The 19,833-nt window shown below is 42.9% G+C and overlaps 1 protein-coding gene across 1 annotated transcript; it reads left to right on the forward strand.

The window, feature by feature from the left end:
- Positions 1–343: 343 nt before the first annotated feature.
- Positions 344–19,406, forward strand: rsf1b.1 (remodeling and spacing factor 1b, tandem duplicate 1). Its single transcript, XM_037687800.1, has 16 exons — positions 344–506; positions 2,322–2,413; positions 7,363–7,455; positions 7,960–8,165; positions 9,064–9,194; positions 9,518–11,727; positions 11,806–12,081; positions 13,310–13,414; positions 13,503–13,582; positions 15,917–15,971; positions 16,055–16,170; positions 17,319–17,386; positions 17,558–17,771; positions 17,851–18,074; positions 18,452–18,631; positions 18,774–19,406. Exons 1-16 carry the CDS (start codon positions 353–355, stop codon positions 19,328–19,330), a joined length of 4,761 nt encoding a protein of 1,586 aa, XP_037543728.1. The 5' UTR covers positions 344–352; the 3' UTR covers positions 19,331–19,406.
- The last annotated feature ends 427 nt before the right edge of the window (positions 19,407–19,833 follow it).

Raw genomic sequence — 19,833 nt, forward strand, 5'->3', positions numbered from 1 at the left:
AAATTGTAAAGAAAACAGTAATAAGATCTAAGATATGAACTAAGATTACGCTAAGCACTAATAGTACAAAAACAATACGCCAAACAGCATTCACAGTGATCTATTTTTAATAGTAGTGTCTGTGCATTATGTTGCATTTAAAGCTTTTTAAATAAATTTAAACGCAGATAAAATAGACTCAGTAAATGAAGAAAATAAAGCAAGTGCTTGTTTTCAAAAAAATGCTAAAAACAAAACAAAACAACTGGACTTTATTTGTAACTGTGCTTGTTTTGCTCTTGTACTGCTTTATTTTGTTAACACCGGAAGTGGTGCCGTTAGTTTCCGCTTGCTTGACACTGGCGTGGAAAAGATGGCTGCTTCGGCGGCAACGGCGAGTTCTTCTCCCAGTTTGTGTCCAAATTACGCCGTGATTTGCTCTTTCCTGGAGCGGTACGGAGCCTTACTGGACTTACCGGAGCTCACTTTTCCTCAGCTGGAGAGATACCTGCAGGACACATCCTCAGGTGAGGCGCAAAACCAGGCAGCTGGTGGCGAGGACGAGGAGAGGCTTCAGCGTTAATGATAATGGAGCTACGAGCTAACGTTAGCTTCGCTGTGTTATTGTGTGTTTTTTAAACCTTCGTCTTTTCTTAAATGCAAATTAACTGCGATCCAGATCTGCCGTTCAAAGAGGAAAATGCTTCTACACACGTTTTAACGCTGATTGCAATGTAAATCTGCCGAATAGTTCGATGTTTTCTCTCACTTTTTAGCTTTTCTCAATTGGGCTTTTTTTTTTTCCTCCAGCCTTTATCCGCTGCTTCTCACAACACAGACGCAAATGTGCGGGGGAAACGCAGTTTACACGTCACGGTGGTTTGCGTAACAAACTGCGGCTTTTAATGAACTGCGGCTAAGCACGTCAAGCCGCGAAGCAGGCTGGAAATGGTGCACTTTATTAACAGTTAAGATATTTTTTGCCAGGCAGCGGTTAGCCGAGCTACTGCAGAGTGATGCGCAACAGCGAGAAGCTTCCGGTTGACGCTGTCACAATAAAATTGTTCATTTCTAAATAAACGCTTTCAGATTCATTTTGGCTGCTCATATAACTAATTATTACAGGTTTGTGTTCCTTTAACGTGTAATTTTCTACTCGCTGGCTTTAAGTTAAACATTTAGAGTTGTTTTCTTCTAAGTAAATCAGTTGTACGTCAACTTCCGCCGCTCATTGCAGTAAATTGACACTTGTCATGTGCTTCCGGTTCGAGGCGCTCCTGATTGGGTTTTAATTTTTGCCTCTGATTTACATGCGGTGTCACTTTGTCGTGTTTTATATTATTTATCATAAGAAGAGGATTAAAAAACATCTGTAATGTTGTTGAATTTTTAATTTATTAACATTCCTGTTCATTCCAAAGAGCATAATAGTAAATACTGATATGTAATGTCAAAAACAATGAATATTAATGTTGTTTAAAATGTTTTTTTTAAATATGTAATCAAATAAAAATCTTTTAAAAGTAAAGAAAAAGGAGATGAAAGCTGAAATTGTCTTTTTCTCCTTAGATGCATTTCTGGCATTTTTAAAATATATATATATATTACTAATTATAAATATTTATCATCACAGAACATTTTTTAACTTTAATTTATTATGGGTTTGCCATGTCAGTTCACTTGTGCAAAAATATTTGCAGATATCCTTGACGTCAGAATTTGAATATTTTACCCAAAGTGTTATCATTTGTATGTTGTGTACAATTATTAATCTTTCCAGCTTTTCTGGCATTTATAACTCATGTATTATATAAATAATTGGGATGGGGAAAAACAAATCAAGCGCACACTTTCTTTCCAGAGTTTACTTTAAATCAGTGACTCTATGTTTTGTTTATTCTTCATTTTACTGTGATGATCCTTGGATTTATTTATTTTAAATGTTCACATTAACAGGTCCAAGTAAGTCAAACATAAAAGAATTAGAAATGTCGACTCAGTTTTCAAACTTCTCAGATGATTAACTTCTATTTTATTTAGGATCTTCTGCCAGAAAAAACAACAATTACTAGATGTTTTCTGTGTGCACGTTGAAAGTTGAGCTGCTCCAAAATAAACTGGTTTCTCATCATTATGCAGCACGATGAGACTGCTGGAAGAACTGGAGTTACTTTTATGATGTTTGCGTTATCATTTTGGTTTATAAACAAAAAGTTTCCAAGTAAAATTCTAAGAACAGCAGCAGCTTCATTTTCTTGATTGTTAAAGTAAAAATGTAGATTTTTTTTTTTAATATATTTTGTGTTAAAGGTAAACCATTTGACTTGTTTGTGTCTCCTCAGTTCCGAAGCTGCTGGCTGATCTTCACGTCAAGCTGCTGAGGAAGATCGGGAAGTCGGTGTCTGCAGACCGATGGGAGAAGCATCTGGCCAGGGTAAACGTTCAGCGTTTGTGTTGATGCCTCAAAGTCCTTCAAGTTTTTCTGCTCATTATAAGTTAGTTTGGTTCTTGGATGAAGTTGAAAAGTCTAAAGTGACTCTGAGAAGCTGTGTTGGTTGAGGAGAAGCTCGTGCACCTCCAGCTGGAGTTGGTGCTCAAGCTTTGAGCTCTAATATTATCCATCACTTTTTTATTGTTTTCTAGATGATCATACAGAATGACACGGAAAGCTGCTTGTCTCCGTTTCATATATGTAGCACCTGTTTAAACTTGTGAAATCCACGGAATAGTTGGACGTGGATCTTCAGTTCTAATGAGCGCTGGGGCGAAACGACAACAAGCAAACTGTTGAATTCCAGATGTTTGAGTTTGTTTTTGATGCAAGAAATGCTCCTTTTCCGCTGCAACCTGAAAACCGTCTTCAGCTTTGTCTATTAAAGATTTTAGTGTTTAATTTTAGATTTAATGTGCATGTTCTGTGCTTTTAGCACAAAGACAGCAGGTGTAGAGGATCCCAGTAGGAACCTGTTTCTGCCAGCATGAACTTCTAGGAGCTCGGTCTGTGTAAATAAAAGCAACTTAGGTTTGAAGTAACCCGGGACAAGACGAACTGCTGCCAGCGCTAATTGTCTGTTGTTGGGACAACACGTCGCTCCGTCATCGTTTCTCCCAGAGTGCACTTCCTACTCATCTTAACCTCCTCAGTCTTAAGGTTTGTTAGTCGTGCATTTGTATTTCCCCCGATCTATCTGGGCTTAGAAAAAAAAAAATAAAAATCAGACATTGTTTTTCAAGTTAGTACAGTGTCCCTCATCTATCGTGGCGTTACGTTGCAGAGACCCCCGCTGTAGGTGAAAATCCATGAAGTAGCAGCGTTATATTTATTTTATTATATACTAAAGGCTTTATAAACCCTTCCCACTCTTATTAACACTTTATATGCTCTTAAACACTTGGGTGGTGGTGATGAAGATGATGACGATGAGAGGAATGTATAACCCGCGATATAGTGAGGGACGATTGTAGTTCAGAAATTAGATCGAAGTTCAACAGAGTAGAATATCTGTCCCCACATGAGGACTCTGGGTATTTAGAGGTTAAAGACTATAGAGTTGCATTCGGGTCCAAAAAATCTGACCCGGCACGGCCTCAGCCCGTAGCCATCGTTTCCGAACCCCACCCGACAAATTAACAGTAATCACAGGTATACAATCCAACATTTTTCAGTCAGGTCATCTGGACAGTTTCTCGTTTTGTGCTGAAACGTTTCACCTTCCATCCAGAAGGCTTCATCAGAGAACTGAGAGTTCAACTGAGAATCAGTTTTGTGTTGTGTGTTTCCTGGACTGATGAAGCCTTCCGGATCGAAGGTGAAACGTTTTAGCACAAAAAAAGAAACTGTTCAGATGACCTGACTGAAAAATGTTGAATTGTATACCTGGATTATTGAGCATGGACTTTGTTACAGGTCTAAACCTGAAAAAGAAAACCCTAACATTTTTAATTAAGCATTGACTTCTTATATTAACGGTCGGCGGACGCGCACGGCTGAATAAAAGGGGCAGAAGATCGGAGCTGAGGGGGTGTTTGTCCTTTCATGGCCGTCAAAGTGCATTAAATCCCTGCTTCTACCTGCATTCTGCATTATTCAGACATGGACCCTGCTCTGACATGTCAGGTATTTTGTGATCTCACCTGTTTGGGTCGTCGGCTGCGAGCGTCCACTGAGTGCAGCGGCTGAATGAACGTCCATTTGGACGATGGATCGCTGGCAGTCCATCTGAAGCTTAACTGAATGTTTTACCTCTTTCAAGGCCGGTCAGTGCGCGGTCAAATGGCCAGGTGCGGCTGATGATAGTATGGCAAGCCATGTAGCCATATAATTGGATCGTCCGCTGACGCAATCAAAAGCCCGACACCGACCCAGCCAGCACATTAAGCACATTATTATGGCCCAGCCCGCCCTAATACGGGTCGGGCGGGGCCGGGTTCGTGTTAGAAATGACAGCTCTACTAAAGACACCTATCAAAATGTCGCAGGTGTTTCTCACTGAATGAGCATTTATGTTTCTCACTTAAAGGAACTTGTTCAGTTGACCTGATTTAACCTTTTTTGACGGAGCATTTATCTCCTTTTAGATCGTAAACTAGTTTATTCTGTAACGTGTTAAAACTTTACATGTCCCATCTAATTAGTCTATGATGAAGTCCTTTTTGCACAATTTAGTCTTGTTTTTCAGTGAAGTACACATACTTTATTAAGCACTTTTCAAACATACTATTCATTTACAGTGAGGAAAATAAGTATTTGAACACCCTGCAACTTTGCGAGTTCTCCCACTTAGAAATCATGGAGGGTCTGAAATTTTCATCTTAGGTGCATGTGCACTGTGAGAGACATAATCTAAATTTTAACAAATCCAGAAATCACAATGTATGATTTTTAAAAATAATTAATTTGTGTGTTACTGCTGCAAATAAGTATTTGAACACCAGTGAAAATCAGTGTTAATATTTGGTACATTATCTTTGTTTGCAGTTACAGAGGTCAAAGGTTACCTGTAGTTTGTCACCAGGTTTACTGCAGCAGAGATTATGGACGATTCCTCCACAGATCTTCTCTAGATCAGCAGGTTTCTGGGCTGTTGCTGAGAAACAGAGTTTGAGCTCCCTCCAAATATTTTCTATAGGGTTTAGGTCTGGAGACTGGCTAGTCCACTCCAGAACGTTGATCTGCTTCTTACGGAGCCACTCCTTGGTTCTCCAGGCTGTGTGCTTCGGGTCATTGTCACGTTGGAAGACCCAGCCACGACCCATCTTCAATGTTCTAACTGAGGGAAGGAGGTTGTTCCACAAAATCTCACAATACATGGCCCCGGTCATCCTCTCCTTAATACAGTGCAGTCGTCCTGTCCCATGTGCAGAAAAACGCCCCCAAAGCATGATGCTTCCACCCCCATGCTTCACAGTAGGGACGGTGTTTTTGGGATGGTACTCATCATTCTTCATCCTCCAAACACGATGAGTGGAATTAAGACCAGAAAGTTTTTTATTTTGGTCTCATCTGACCTCAGAACTTTCTCCCATGACTCCTCTGGATCATCCAAATGGTCATGGTCAAACGTAAGACGGGCCTGGACGTGTGCTGATTTAAGCAGGGGAACCTTCCGGGCCATGCATGATTTTAAACTATGACGTCTTAGTGTGTTACCCACAGTAACCATGGAAACAGTGGTGCCAGCTCATGGACCAGCTCCTCCCGTGTAGTTCTGGGCTGATTCCTCACCTTTCTTAGGATCATCAATACGCCACGAGGTGAGATCTTGCATGGAGCCCCAGTCCGAGGGAGAGTGACAGTCGTGTTTAGCTTCTTCCATGTTCTAATAATTGTCTTTGGACAGCTCTTTGGTCTTAGCCATGTTAGTAGTTGGAGTCTTACTGATTGTGTGGGGTGGACCGGTGTCTTTATGCAGCTAACCACCTCAAACAGGTGCTTCTAATTTAGAATAATCAGTGGAGTGGACTCTTTAGATGCGGACTAACAGGTCTTTGAGGACCAGAGTTGTTGCTGATTGGCAGGTGTTCAAATACTTATTTGCAGCAGTAACACATAAATAAATTATTTAAAAAATCATACATTTGTGATTTCTGGATTTCTTTTTAGATTATGTCTCTCACAGTGGACATGCACCTCCATGATTTCTAAGTGGGAGAACTTGCAAAGTCGCAGGGTGTTCAAATACTTATTTTCCTCACTGTGTACGGCTGGTAAAATATTTCTCTGTGTTACGGGTGGAGAAGGTTGATTTTAAACACATCCTGATGTTGCTTTGGAGCACTTTATGACTCTCATCCATTACAGAGAAACAAAGAAAGCTTAAGTTTTGGTTCATTTCTGATCTTACTGCCGTTTTAGAGATGCTCAGTAAGTGGCTGGTTTCTAATTGTTTCCACACATATTGTCCTGGTTCTGTCATATCTAGTGCAGTCATTTTGAAAAAGTTCTCAATAATTAGTATTTGTCAGCCATAGAGCACAGAGTAATGGAGCGAGAGGAATCAAATGACACGACTCCTGCAGAAGTGTCGTACTTGTGTTAAAGTGCACAATGTTAGCCGACATCAAACCTCTGCACTTGTGCATGACATCTGTTTAATTGGTCACTGTTCTCTTGACTGATCAATGTCTGTTACCAAGCAAATGTAGGCACCTTAGTCTGCTGAGTCTCTTTTATTTGCTTTAAAAAACAATTTAAAACTGGGATCGGTCTGGTTTGTCTTTAGCCTGAATCACATTCTTCTCTTCCAAACTGCGGCTCTGTTACTGATTCACGGCTGATACTAAACTCTTGATAACTATTGGACTAAACATCACTTCAAACACACCAGACAACTTGGTTCTGGAGTTAAATGATTCTAAAACCAGAAAAATGACCAAAACATTCAACTCAATTCTTTTTTTTTTCATCTCAGGACAGAAACATTCACATACAGTTACAGCACATAATAATCAATTAGTAACATTATTTATCTAAGGAAGTCAGCAGATTGTGTCAGTCTCCCATCCTGAACAAGCACAAAGGCAACAGTGGAAAGGAAAAACTCCATTTTTAACAGGAAGAAACATCCAACAGAAAAAATAAATGCCTAGATTCCCAGTCTGGGTCTTGATCGGCTCAGAATATCCATAATTTATGTCAAGGATTTAATAGTTTGTCCACTTTGAAGCAGCAGGATGATCTTCAGAGACACGTTTGATCCACTTTGACTTGTTTATGTTTTGTGTAAACAGACTAGAGGAAAAAACAACAACAAATATGAGTGATGGGAGGATGAAGGCAGCTTTTCAACCGTTGGTGTTTGTTGTTGCGTCATTCAGATCCGACCCTGACTTTAATATTCCTGCGTCGTGTCGGTCCTGGTTCAGCTCTGGTTTTTGTTGCAGGTGTGTCAGGACATCAACTCAACCTGGGCATGGGAACTCGAACAGAAGGGGTACAAGCAGCTGACGATGGAGTGCAAGACGGGGATACTTAAAGTGAGAACTGTCTTTGATCCAGCTTGTAGTGATGCTGCTGTGTTTTTCATGCCCCATGATGAGTTACTTGAAGTTTTAAACTAAAGCTCAAAAAGAAACACTTGTCGCTTTAATAATGTCACTGATGGCTTGTTGACATCTTATAAACTTTTTTCTAGTTGTAAAGTTCAGAAAAACTGCAAACAAAACATGAATGATGTTTGAATAACGAGGTACAGTCAGGTTTCCTGGATATTTTTATTAACAAAAATAGAACTCGTGCTCGAGAATAATTGACATTTATATCAAGATTAGAGCTAAATATGAACTTGTAGCTCACATTCTGTTAGATCTGTAAAGTTTAATAATAAATTACTCAAATCAGAAGCCAGGCACCGAGTAGTCCCCGCCTGAATACATGTTTGATTTATCTGTATGTTTAAAAGTTCCCAGACTCGGCAGGTCCTCTGATGTTCTCCTGGTTTAAGTTTAAGATGAATGACTTTGTTCCTGCTCTGTCTTCAGTATCTGTGCGAGTGTCAGTTTGACGACAACGTAAAGTTCAAAACCGCCATCAATGACGAGGACCCCGATAAAATGCGTCTGCAGCCAATTGGCCGGGACAAAGACGGGCAGATGTACTGGTTTCAGCTGGACCAGGACGACAACGTGCGCGTTTACGTGGAGGAGCAGGACGACTTGGACGCGGCATCGTGGAAGTGCATCGTCAGGTCAGCACAAAGATTACGCTCGGACATTTTAAAGTGCAAATTCAATCCTAACGTTTGCAGACAAATCCTTAGATTTTCATGCATGTTTGTTTAAATATCAGTGCCGTATTTTTCGCTGTATCATGTTTTTTGCATAAATTAGCATGCCCTGCCACTTATACAGTGAAGCGACATATTTATGTTTTTTCCCCCCATTTATAAACCAATTTTTGGTTGAGCTCTGATGATTTCATTCATTCTGACTGAAAATATTGAACACTACCATTTTCAGCCACTAGAGGGCCCTCGACTGATATGGCAAGCCAAGTGTCTCATTAATAGGTAAAAGTGGCTATTAATGAGACACTTGGCTTTCCATATTCCTGGAGCAAATGTCAAATCAGCTGCATTTCACCGCGCCGCCCAGGTGAAATGCAGCTGATTTGAGCATTAAAGTGCATTTATTAAGTAAAAGTTAGACTGAGACACACCTTTACTATAATTTCAAGCAAACAAATAGTTGTTTTAGGTGATTATCTTGTTAAATTTCAAAGGAATGCACAGCGAGTCCTCCCTCTGCGCGCTCCAGCAGCTGCGAATCGGCTTTTGAAATGCAGCTGATTTGACCATTAAAGTGCATTTTTTAATGAAAAGTTAAACTGAGATACACCCTTGCTATAATTCTTAAAGTCCTCCCGTGCACGCTCCCGCAGCCGCCATTTGGCAGCCATTCGATTTTTGGCACAACACCGGCCCACATTTCTGGGTTGTCAGCGGTGACGCATAATAGATGCGACGTATTTATGGATTGTTCCACTTTATTAGGCATATTTGGGTTGATGCGACTTATTGGGCAGCAAGTACAGTACATTAGTATTTTCTGGAAAATACATTTAAAATCTCTTTTTCCTTCCTTTAGAACTAGAAATGATTTGGCTGAAGTCGTCGCCTTGCTCAAGACACAAATTGACCCCGAGCTGCTGAAGAAAGACGAGGAAAAGAAAAACAAGCCTGACCATGAAGAGGACGGCGAAAAAACAGAAAACAAAGGTCAACTTTAGAATATTGAACTTTTATGTTACTACTTGCTCAGAAAAAAATCAGTTTTGTTGTTATTTTTAAGTATTGTTTTGATTTTTAGCTTCTCTTTTAAGTCAAAACATTTAGATGTTTTAATTTGTGCAGAAGCTTTAAGCTTTTTCACTTCATTGCCAGTAACTTTGATTAATTAAATGACTAAAATGTGGAAAAAATATGTTAATTTATCAGGAGTCTTCTTATAAAGGAACTTTTTCTTATTCATGGAACTGATGTTTTGTTCTGAATCAACTTACAAGAATCGAAACTTGAACCATCGTGTCGATAACTTTTAGGGGACGTGAAGAAGACCGAGGGCACGTCAGACGGAGAGAGCAAGGACTCGGACAAGACTGTTTGTCTGGAACAAAATGAAGCAACGCAGAAGGACGAACTGAAAACAGAATCCTCTGAGACCAAGTTGGCGCTGAACGGCATTGTTGAAGGCAAACCTGAGCTTGACTCGGAAAACGGCGTCAAAGCTGAAAACGTCAAAGAAGAACCGATGGAGGTGACGGACATCAAACCGGTGTCGCGGGAACCAACGCCGCCCTGCACGACGACGAGCGTGTCGGTGAAGAGGGAAAAAGAAGACGAGGCCACAAAGAAGCGTTCAGAGGAGATCCAGCACGCCATGAAGAATGACCAGCAGGCCAAAATCCCTTTGAAGAAACGGGGAAAGAAGTTCAGTGAGAACTTTGAGAAAAACGGGTCCATAACAGCACAAAACCCACCAGCTGCCGTCCCGAAGGAGGCTTCTGAAGCAGAATCAACTGAACAGTCGCAGAAAATTCAGAAAGTACATGATCAAGTTAACGGTGAAGTTCAGCCTCCGTCAGAGAGAGAGTCGCTGAAAGAATCTGCTGCTGACAAAGACCAGGCGAATAAATCCAACGCTCTTCCTCCCTCAGACCAGGATGGGCCACAGGAGAAGCACGAAGCGTGTAGGACAGAGATTATAAAGGAAGTCAAATCACAGCAAAGTGGCTCTAAAAGAACAGAAAATGTGCAAACTGGACAAGAGGATGCTCACGACTCTTCGCAACCATCAAAAGAACAAATAGCTTTATGTAAAGACTTAAATAATGGAGTGGAAAAAACATCTAATCACGAAAATCCTGAGAAAATAAAAAAGTCCAAATCAGCAGAAGGAATCTCTTCTACAGAAAACGGAACAAACTTACGAAAGGAAACTGATAAATTGGACAAGTTAAACTCAAATCATGAACTCAAATCCAAAGAAGCTGAGTCGGAGGGAAGCTCGGACACGTCCGAACCAAACCGGACCGACGGATCGACTAAAACGGGCGCCTCTGGAAGTCGTGTTGACAGATCAGATGTGTCTGCTCTGAGGGGGACGTCAGAATCCGTTACGACGACTGAGACACCGTCTGCAGACAAAGATCCTCCAGAGAAACCCGTTCAGTCCGAAGCCTCTTTATCACCTGAAAAACCAAACGAACCATCGCTGTGCGACAAACCAGAAGAAACGGTCAACAAAAAGGAGAACCTGGCGCCTCCTGCTCCTCCGTCAGAATCACGTAAACCCTCTGAGGAGAGCCACGTCAAAACAACTGTCGACCAGGTTTGTGAGAAAAAGACAGAAAATCCCAAAGAGGTGAAGAAAATTACCAACTGCGCGGATCGCACCGTATGTGATGTCACCACGAGAGGCGACGCTGAGTCCAGACAGGCCGCAGGGGAGACGCTGGACGGTCAGCACGAGCTGATGAAGCCACAAGAAGATAAGAAAATGGAGCTGAACTCTGTTAAAAACAAGGCGACAGACGATGCACGCGAAGGAAAGGATGAACCATCCAGTCCAGTCAAGACACAAGCCTGTGAAGAAACGGATAAAGCATCTAAAAGACAAGAAAACGAGGAGAAGGAGCCTGAGAAAGACTCAAAGGACACCAGGGAAGAAAGCAAGAAGGATCCTGCTGAAGACAAAAAGCTTTCAAATAAAGAAGATATTTCAACTGATCGAGGCGTAAAAAGTGAAGCAAAGGAAGAAAAAGCTCAAAACAAAAGTTCATCAGAAAATAAGGACTCTGAAGTCCAACAAACGAGCAAAGACCTCGATGTCAAGTCCTCAGAAGAAAGCAGCAAACGGCCGAACAAAGGACAATCCACCGATGCCTCCACAGAAAAAAACAAAACGAAGAAGGTGGAGAGCCGCGGTGACGCTCATCGGATGAACCGGCCTCCGGCGCATCGACGAAAAGTCGAGCTTCAGAGCGAAGAGCGCCAGGGAGACTCCGAGTCGGACACGAACACCGGGAGGTACCTTCGAAGATCGCCGAGGATCTCTAAACCGACGCAGAAGGCGGTGGAGATTCAGGACAAAAAGATCGAGAAGGCCGCTGCGCCGCCGCAAAAACAGGACGAGGCCAAAGACGAGAAGGAGAAAGACGAAGAGGAGGATGAGGAGGAGACCGACATAAAGACTGTTCAAAGAAAACCCAAAGAGAAAAAGGCTGATCAGGAGAGTCAGCCCAAACCCAAGGTAAGACAAAAATATCCCCACTTTTTAATTTCTGCTCGTCTTTATGGAAACGGTTACGGCAGCCATGTTTGTCTTCAGGGAAGAAAGAGGCGGAGAGCTCGTTGGTCCAACACACGGACGCGGCGGAAAAAGAAAAACTCTGAGGATGAAAACAGCGAGGAGGAGTCCAGCGAGGAGGAGGACAGTGAGGAAGAGGACGACAGCGACGAGGACTACAAGGTTGAGCGAAGCAGAAAGAGGCGGAACCGGAACCGCGAGAGACGAAGCTCGGACTCTTCGACGTCCTCGGACGACGATCTACCTCCCAACGACGACCCCTGCAAACACTGCGGTCTTCCAAATCACCCTGAGCTGGTGGGTGCCGTCAGAGGCCTACTTTCTGATTTCACTCCTCTGTTCACACGTTCAAGTATAAGATTCATTTAAAGCAGTTTAACAAGAAAGAGACTGCTGTAAAAGGAAATTACACGTATATGAAGAAACAGATTCACAAAAGGTTTTAACTGTGAGTTGAGTCAACTTTTAAATCCAGGAGCATTTTTCTGCATTTAAACCATCGATTGTACAAACTAATTTAGAAACATAATCTAAAATCAACACTTCACCATGAAGGTCTCATGTTCTCACCTTCTGCACCTTCTTTAGGAATCTTTTTTTCGTTGGGGGTGGGGAGGAGATAAAATTCACCTACTGAGACCGTGTTCTACCAAACTTAGGCCAAGATATAGCAAATGTGGCAATCATGTAATAATCCACAAAATATTTAATAAAACATTTCTGGTTTACAGTTGTCCCTCGATTATCGTGGGGGTTACGCTCCACACACCCCCACGATAGGTGAAAAACCGCAAAGTAGGGACGCTATATTTATTTTAATATTTATATATTCTTTAAGGCTTTATAAACCCTTCCCACACTCTTGCAACGTTTTAATCTAAACTCTTAAGCCGACGTCATTTTAACAACATGCGTATATGTACTGTGCACAGTACTGCAAAAATTTACTCACCAGCTCTGCAGACCAGCAGCTCGGTTCTGGTTCTGCAGACCTACCCTGCAGCACCGAAGCCCACCGCTCCCGTCCAGGGTGATGTGCACGTGGATAATTGAGCTTCAGGATTGTTTGAGACTTTCCTGCCAGTTCTGTGAGCTTCGCAGATCGATCGTTACTTCTGACTTTGCGTCGCAGAACTTTCCCTCCATTTCGGCAGAAAGCAGCAGCTGGAAGCACTGTTGGCTTCTGGGTGGTGTAGTTCTTTTGACCTGCGTTACAGTGTAGGCTTATTGAAAGAAAACTACAAAATGGCTGCGCTTGTCCGAAGTATTTTCTTTCATAAACTTTTAATCCCGTACCGTCCCAATCACGTGAGTAATATTAAAGTTGACGATCATTGAAAAACCACGAAAGAGCGGGTCCTGAAAGTCGTGCCGTGAAGTAGCGAGGGACTGCTGTATTTCCACGTCGTGTTTTGCGTGTGTGTGGTTTTATGAATCGCAGCAACTCTTTAAAAGTGTTAACTTGCAAACCTAAATGTGTGTGGGTGCGAAACGCTCCGTTTATGATCAGCCTGTTTGTTTGCAGATCTTACTGTGTGACTCGTGTGACAGCGGGTACCACACGGCCTGTCTCAGACCTCCCCTCATGATCATCCCTGATGGAGAGTGGTTCTGCCCACCCTGTCAGCACGTACGTATCCGTCTGAGGGGTGAAGGCTGAAGGAAAGGAACGGAAATGAGGGTTGAAGCTGAAAATATTTCATTTATCCCATTTGTAGAAGCAACTCTGCGACAGGCTGGACGAGCAGCTTCAAAACCTCGACGCCGCCTTGAAAAAGAAGGAACGAGCCGAGAGACGGTGAGAGATTCTCTGGTTTTGTCTTGAATAAACCTGAGCTGACACTATGGCTGCTTCTTCACGGACGTGACTTGAATCAGTTTGCTCCTCGTCGGCCAGTTGTTTCTTTAGTCCCTGCTCTTGCTCGGTGTTTGGACCCGGCCGTGGTTCCAGCTGAGCCGAGCCAACGTTTTTGACTTCATCAAACTGCAGCTGTTGATCGATCCGTGGATCGACGTCACTGGATGAACCAAGGCTGTACTTGGACTCCCAGCTTTGTCACTCAAGTTTTCAGACCCCTCTACGTTTTTTTTTTTCTTTGTGTTTTCAAACGAGCGACTAGCAACAAATCTAGCTACTTTTCCCAGTGTGTTTGGAGACTTTTAGTGGCGGCAGTGAAGGCACTGATCGTTCTGTAGTCACTGTCCTCAGCGAGCAGCGAGTGCTGCCGTAAGCCCCGCCTCCTCCCATAGCTCCGACAGATGATCCCGCCCACAGAGTGAAGGACAAACTCCCAAAGAGACACGCACCTACACCTGAGAAGAACCGAATAGGAGATCAGAATTATACTTAATGATGAAGCAGCTTCTGAGTTCTGTTTAATAGGAACACTTCGGCTGCTTTGCCAGTGATAAGAGCGGCTTCACTCGGCTCCTCTTCTCGGCTCCTCTCAGGTTGAGGTGATTTGCAGCCACTCCAGTGGAGGCTTACCTGTTTCCCCACAACAGGTCGTTGTGTTCGAGCCACTCCACTCGTGGTCTTTGCTTATAAGTCCAGGTGTGGCTGTGCTGTGCCCTCATCTCCGATATCTCTTTGTAAATATTTATTGTGGTGCCGTCCATCACGATGAGGACGTGAAGGTTCAGATGTAGTTTGCAGTTCTGCTGGGCGGGTCATTTAATCACGTAGCTCCGCTGAACAATCAACAGCTGCTGTCTGCTGACTTCAAAATCATCCCCTCGGAGCAGCCCGCTCAGAACCACGATCAAGGTGGTCCCATAAACCGGGCTGAGTGGGGGTGGGTACCAGCAGTGGGGAGGCCTTTAACTGGTGTGGAGCCATTGAGAGTTGAGACCGTGGCAAAGCGCCGTGTTGTTCCACTGGTCCTGGTTTAGGTTCGTGGTTTCTGTTTGGGTTTTGCAACAATATTCGTGTCCCTGAAGACAAAGTTGAGGAATATTAAAGAACAAAAAAGCTTCAAGCTTTTCCCACAAAGACCTGGACTAAAACTAACGAAGCTAGTGTAAAAATCATGAAATGATCACGTACAGCTGTTCTTATAGGTCATACATTTAAATGTTTTTATAATTATTGTCTCTCCAGTTGTGTGTAAAATGTTGATTTATTTGGTACTAAAAAGTTTTTAATGCTGCCAACTGTTAAAACTAACATTTCAACTTAAAATACATTTATTAGTTTAAATTTAAAGCACAGTAACTGTCTAGAGTTATTTATTTCATGGCATTTGTTGACACAGTAATTACTTTATTGAGCCATTAATTTGTTTTTTCACTTCAGATTCTTCATGAATAGGCCTGTCGCTGTAAACAATAAATCAATTAATCACATGATAAATGAAAATATCGACCTCATTTTCATTGATCGGCTTTATCGTTTCTTCGTGTCTCTCTTTCTACTGAAGACACTGGATGACAAAAGACTTAACTCCGGTGCTCTTCGCTGACCCCTCCCTTTCTCTTTTTTCTTTAAAATCTGTTTTAGCCATCCAAAATCACCTGTGGGATCGTTAAAAGCAGCTAAGCTACGAGCTAAGCTAACAGGCCAACCTCAGGGAAAAAACTTGTCTTGTCAAAGCTCCATAATTCACAGTTGAAACCCGTGCTTTCGTCTAAAAAGTTTTTTCTCTGCAAAAAGAAGCTGAGAACTTGTTCACTGACTTTTTTATTAAAAGCTTTGTGTGAAAAATGCTATGCTAAAGAGCTCAAACCACACCGAGCGTCCGCCATTTTGAGAACCGAAAAACAGGAACAAGAGACAGCCCATGTCACGTCAAGGGACCTCACTCCCATTTTTCTTAGAGACACACTGCTCGCTCCCTCACTATCCATCCTTCAATTCAAACGGTCTTATACTGCCATCCAGTGGTCAAAACAGGTACTACACACAAAATTAACCAACATTTCTTCTTAAATTTGACAATAATGACTAATTATTGTCAAATTTCAAACAATATTATCGTTTATCGCAATAATTTCTGAGACAATTAATCGCCCAGCAAAACTTGTTATCGTGACAGGCCTATCCATTTCACTTCCAAAGGAAGTGAAAGACAATATCTTAGGTTTTAAATTTAGTACCAATGTGCGCTTTCTCGTTGTGTTTCTTGTCCTGCAGGAAAGAACGTCTAATTTATGTAGGAATCAGCGTTGAGAACATCATCACACCGTCTGTAAGTACACGCTGACGCTGCACGGAGACAAACCGATTCACGCGCTGATGTTCGTAAACTTAAACGTCCCGAACTCCTTCCAGGTGGACATGGAGGAGGAGGAGAAACCGGAGATCGTCATCAAAGAGAAAAAAGAACCGAAGCGCAGTAAGAGCTGGGGTCGTAGGTCAACGAGGGCGAAGAAGACTATCAGCTACAGGTTTGAGATGTTTTTAACTTCTGTCAAACTGCGCAGCAAAAAATAAAAACTAGGGCGATTTTAGATTCAAACTCATTTAATGCTTACAACTTGATATAAAATAATCTGAGGATCTATTGAAATTTTAAAAGGCAGCTTTCTCTTGCAGGTGTTTGTCTTCACCAACAAATGGTTTAGAGCGTCTAAAGATTTTAAAATCTGTATTTTTTCAATAAGAAGCTTAGATTGGAGAAGAACGAGGGCAACAGTTGTCGTATGCTCAGTCTCCCATCACCTTCAGAGAGCTCTCACTATCCTCCTCCGTGCACGGAGACGACCTGCTCTTCGTTGATTCGTCCCGTATTCCTTCCATTTCTTGGTGATGATCAGACAGAACTCCCGGGAATGTTTTGGGCTTGTAAATTCTTGTGTCCGTCCTAACTTGGACATTTCAAATGTCTTTTCGTTTGTGTTGGAGTGGGACAGTTCCCTTTGTAAAGACGATGAATATTTACGCAACAGTTAACTTTATATTAGATCATTTTATTTAATTAGTATGATTTTGTAGAAGTTTGATTTCACTGTTTCATTGGTCGGGACTGATTTATGATGGCAATAAAAGCACGAAGGGGTTTTTTAAAGATGCAAACGGTGTTTCTGGAAAAACTGACAAAAAAATACTTTTAAAAGTGAAAGACTTTTTGAATTTGTGGAAAAACAACTTCGGCACAATTTCTACATTTGGTCAAATTTGTTTCGACGCAATTTAAACGTCGATTGTTTGTTTGATTATGGTGGATAATTTAAAAATAAAGCGCTATAGTTGGGGAGGATTATCAGCCTGAACCGTTGTTCCACAGAAGTCGAAGCTTTCGTGTTTCTGTTTGTGCACGAGTAATTAACAGTGTCACCGTTGTTTATTTTTGTACGCTTCTGTTGATCGTAAACGATATCGAATTAAATGTGAGTTCTAATTAAACGGTAGAAGCTCCAGCTCATAATGTTCCTCCTTTTCATTTAGTTATAGCCACTTGTTTTTTGTGTGTTACCTGAAACTGCTTGGCCTTTAACTGTTTACATAAAAATAGAAGTATCCTGTAAATGTAATGCGATCGTCACTTTTAAGGACCGATTTTTGACCCGTGCTTGCGTCTTACTGCCAACGACAGATTTGATGAATTCGACGAGGCGATCGAGGAGGCCATTGAGGAAGACATCAAAGAAGCCGAAGGTGGAGGTACGATTAAAGCAGCTGTAACGAGATAAATGAAGTTTTCAGCACCTCCTAATTTCACTTCATCTTGTTTAATCCAAACTGTAATCCAAGAATTAAAGGTTAAAATGATGAATGCAGTTTGAATTGTTGTCCTGATGTGAGAAATAAATCTGATATAATTATGTTTTGCAGGAGCTGGTCGAGGTAAAGACATGGCCAACATCACAGGCCACAGAGGTAAAGACATTTCCACCATCCTCCAGGCAGAGGAGGGGAAAGAGAACGGCCGGCCGCCCCGACCCAACGCCGGGCAGCGCAGGAAGAAACGCCGGCGGCTCAACGATCTGGACAGCGACAGCACCGTGGACGAGGAGGAGAGCGAGGAAGAGTTTCGCCTCAGTGGAAGGTACGGGGTATATTTCAGCACCGACCTCCCTCTGACCTCGGATCTGTACCAAACCCTTCACGTTTCTGTTTGTCTTCAGCTCCGAGGACGAGTTTGTCGCGTCAGACAACGAGTCGGAACCAGAAACGGAGCAGGAGTCGAACAACAGCGACTTCGGCAGCAACAACAGCGGCAGACATCGCTCCTCCTGGAGGAACAGGAGGCTACAGAAACGTCGTCAGAGCTCCAGAAGGAGGCGGAGACCGAGGTGGTACTCAGACGATGAAGAGGAGACGGATGATGACGTGGAGGAGGACGAGATAGGTGCCTAACCCTTCTGAGTTCAGATGTTTACATACACTGCGTAAAAAGACGCACAACCATTTTTTTCTCGCTGTCGGACAGAAAAAAAGAATAAAACTTTCCTGTTTTAGCTCCGGTTGGATTCTCAGAATTATTTTTATTTGTAAAATGCCCAAAGAATGAGCGAAAATATTATTTTAAATATTTTTATTGTTTTTAAAAGACACAAGTCTGTGTACATTCTTAGTGTTTAGCAGCTTTGCCTTCAAACTAGACGATCTGACTGAAACACTTTTGGTTGACATTTTGCAGTTTGCTGACGTTTCGTCCCATTCCTCCAGACAAACTCTGATTTTAGGGTTTTCTTTGCGTTTGTAAAAAGCGATTCTTTGTTGCAGCGACTGAAGGCTCGAGCGACTACAGCGACAGTGATCTGGACATGAGTCGGCGGCGGTCTCGGCGGAGCCACAAGAAGGAGGTGAACTACTGCGAGACGTCCGAGTCGGAAGGCTCTCAGGCAGAAACCAACCGGGCCAAAATCAAACCCAGACGGCATCACGACAGCTCCGACAGTGACGGTCAGAACCACACAGTGTTTGCTCCGATGGTTAAAAACTAAACGTTGATCTAATTCGTGCTGAAAAGACGGGGTGTACCATGATGTCATCGTACAGACCTTTTGGCTCTGGAAGTTAAACTACCCTGTTTTTGTTTTTCCAGCGAGTTTCTCTCGAGACTCTGAAGAAGACTCGAGGGATCGGAGAGAAAAGAGACGAGCGGACTCCTCGGAAGAAGATGCTCGGCAGCGGCGCAGGCGACTAGCACTAAAACGCAGGCGAGCCTCCGAAGAGGACGACTCGGACTCGGACTCTTCCTCCTCCTCTTCGGAGGATCGTCCCATCCGCAAACGGGTGAACCGCATCGACTCGGACGACTCCGACGAGGAGGCGCAGGAGGAAAAACCGAAGGAGAAGAAGCCTGCAGAGGAGGAGTCAAAGGGAACGGACCCGCTGGACTGCGATCAGGTCGAGCTGCGGTCCACAAACGGACAGAACGAGACGAAGAGCCTCGACGGCCTCGTCAGCCGCCCCGCCCCTGCTGTTCCGGGCAGCACCCCTCCTCTAGAACCACCCAAAACCGTCGGTTCTACGCCAGCTGCTGCCACGGCACCGAACGGTGTGGTGGGGCAGGAAGTGTCGGCGCAGGATGACGACGAAGACGACCTATTGGGAGTCACAGACCTCGTGGACTACGTCTGCAATAACGAACAGTTGTAAAAACAAAAACCGTGTACTGTTTCCATTTTTTTGTGGTATTGTATTTTTATATTGCTTAACTTTATTATTCCCTCCCCTGCCAAACACTCCCTTTTTGTTATTTTCGTCGTGGAGCTTGGTTCTGGATGGTCTTGCCATCTGTAAAAACTGGGTCCCAGTCACCAGTCACCAGTCTAATGCTGTTCCTGTGGGACTCTGCCGCCCGTTGAGGGCGCCAACATGTCATTTCCTGTTTGACCACTAACAGCCCGCTCGCATCGTCCAGCTCCACTGCCAAACCTTCAGAGGTGTCGCCATTTCACTTCTCATCTACGTTTTGATTTTTTTTAAGCCGTTTGATTAAGCACTAACATCGACGTGGAAATTTGACACCAATATTTTTTATATTTTGGCTGAAGTTGGTTGTCGGTTTGAATCTGACTGAATCGAACGTCGTCCCGTAACCGCCTTTAGGTTCAAAACGTCCTTAAAGCTGCAGCGGGTTTGATTAGTTTTCCACAAAG

This window comes from Nematolebias whitei, chromosome 14, assembly GCF_014905685.2.
Source record: "Nematolebias whitei isolate Nwh7 chromosome 14, NemWhi1, whole genome shotgun sequence".
In the NCBI taxonomy this organism is placed as follows: Eukaryota; Metazoa; Chordata; class Actinopteri; order Cyprinodontiformes; family Rivulidae; genus Nematolebias; species Nematolebias whitei.

Excerpts from the sequence above, each read along its gene's own strand:
- rsf1b.1 (XM_037687800.1), top strand. The coding sequence starts at position 353 with ATGGCTGCTTCGGCGGCAACGGCGAGTTCTTCTCCCAGTTTGTGTCCA. Across the intron at positions 2,414-7,362 it reads GGGAGAAGCATCTGGCCAGG|GTGTGTCAGGACATCAACTC; the intron begins GTAAACGTTCAG and ends TTTTTGTTGCAG. Across the intron at positions 17,772-17,850 it reads GAGTTTCGCCTCAGTGGAAG|CTCCGAGGACGAGTTTGTCG; the intron begins GTACGGGGTATA and ends GTTTGTCTTCAG.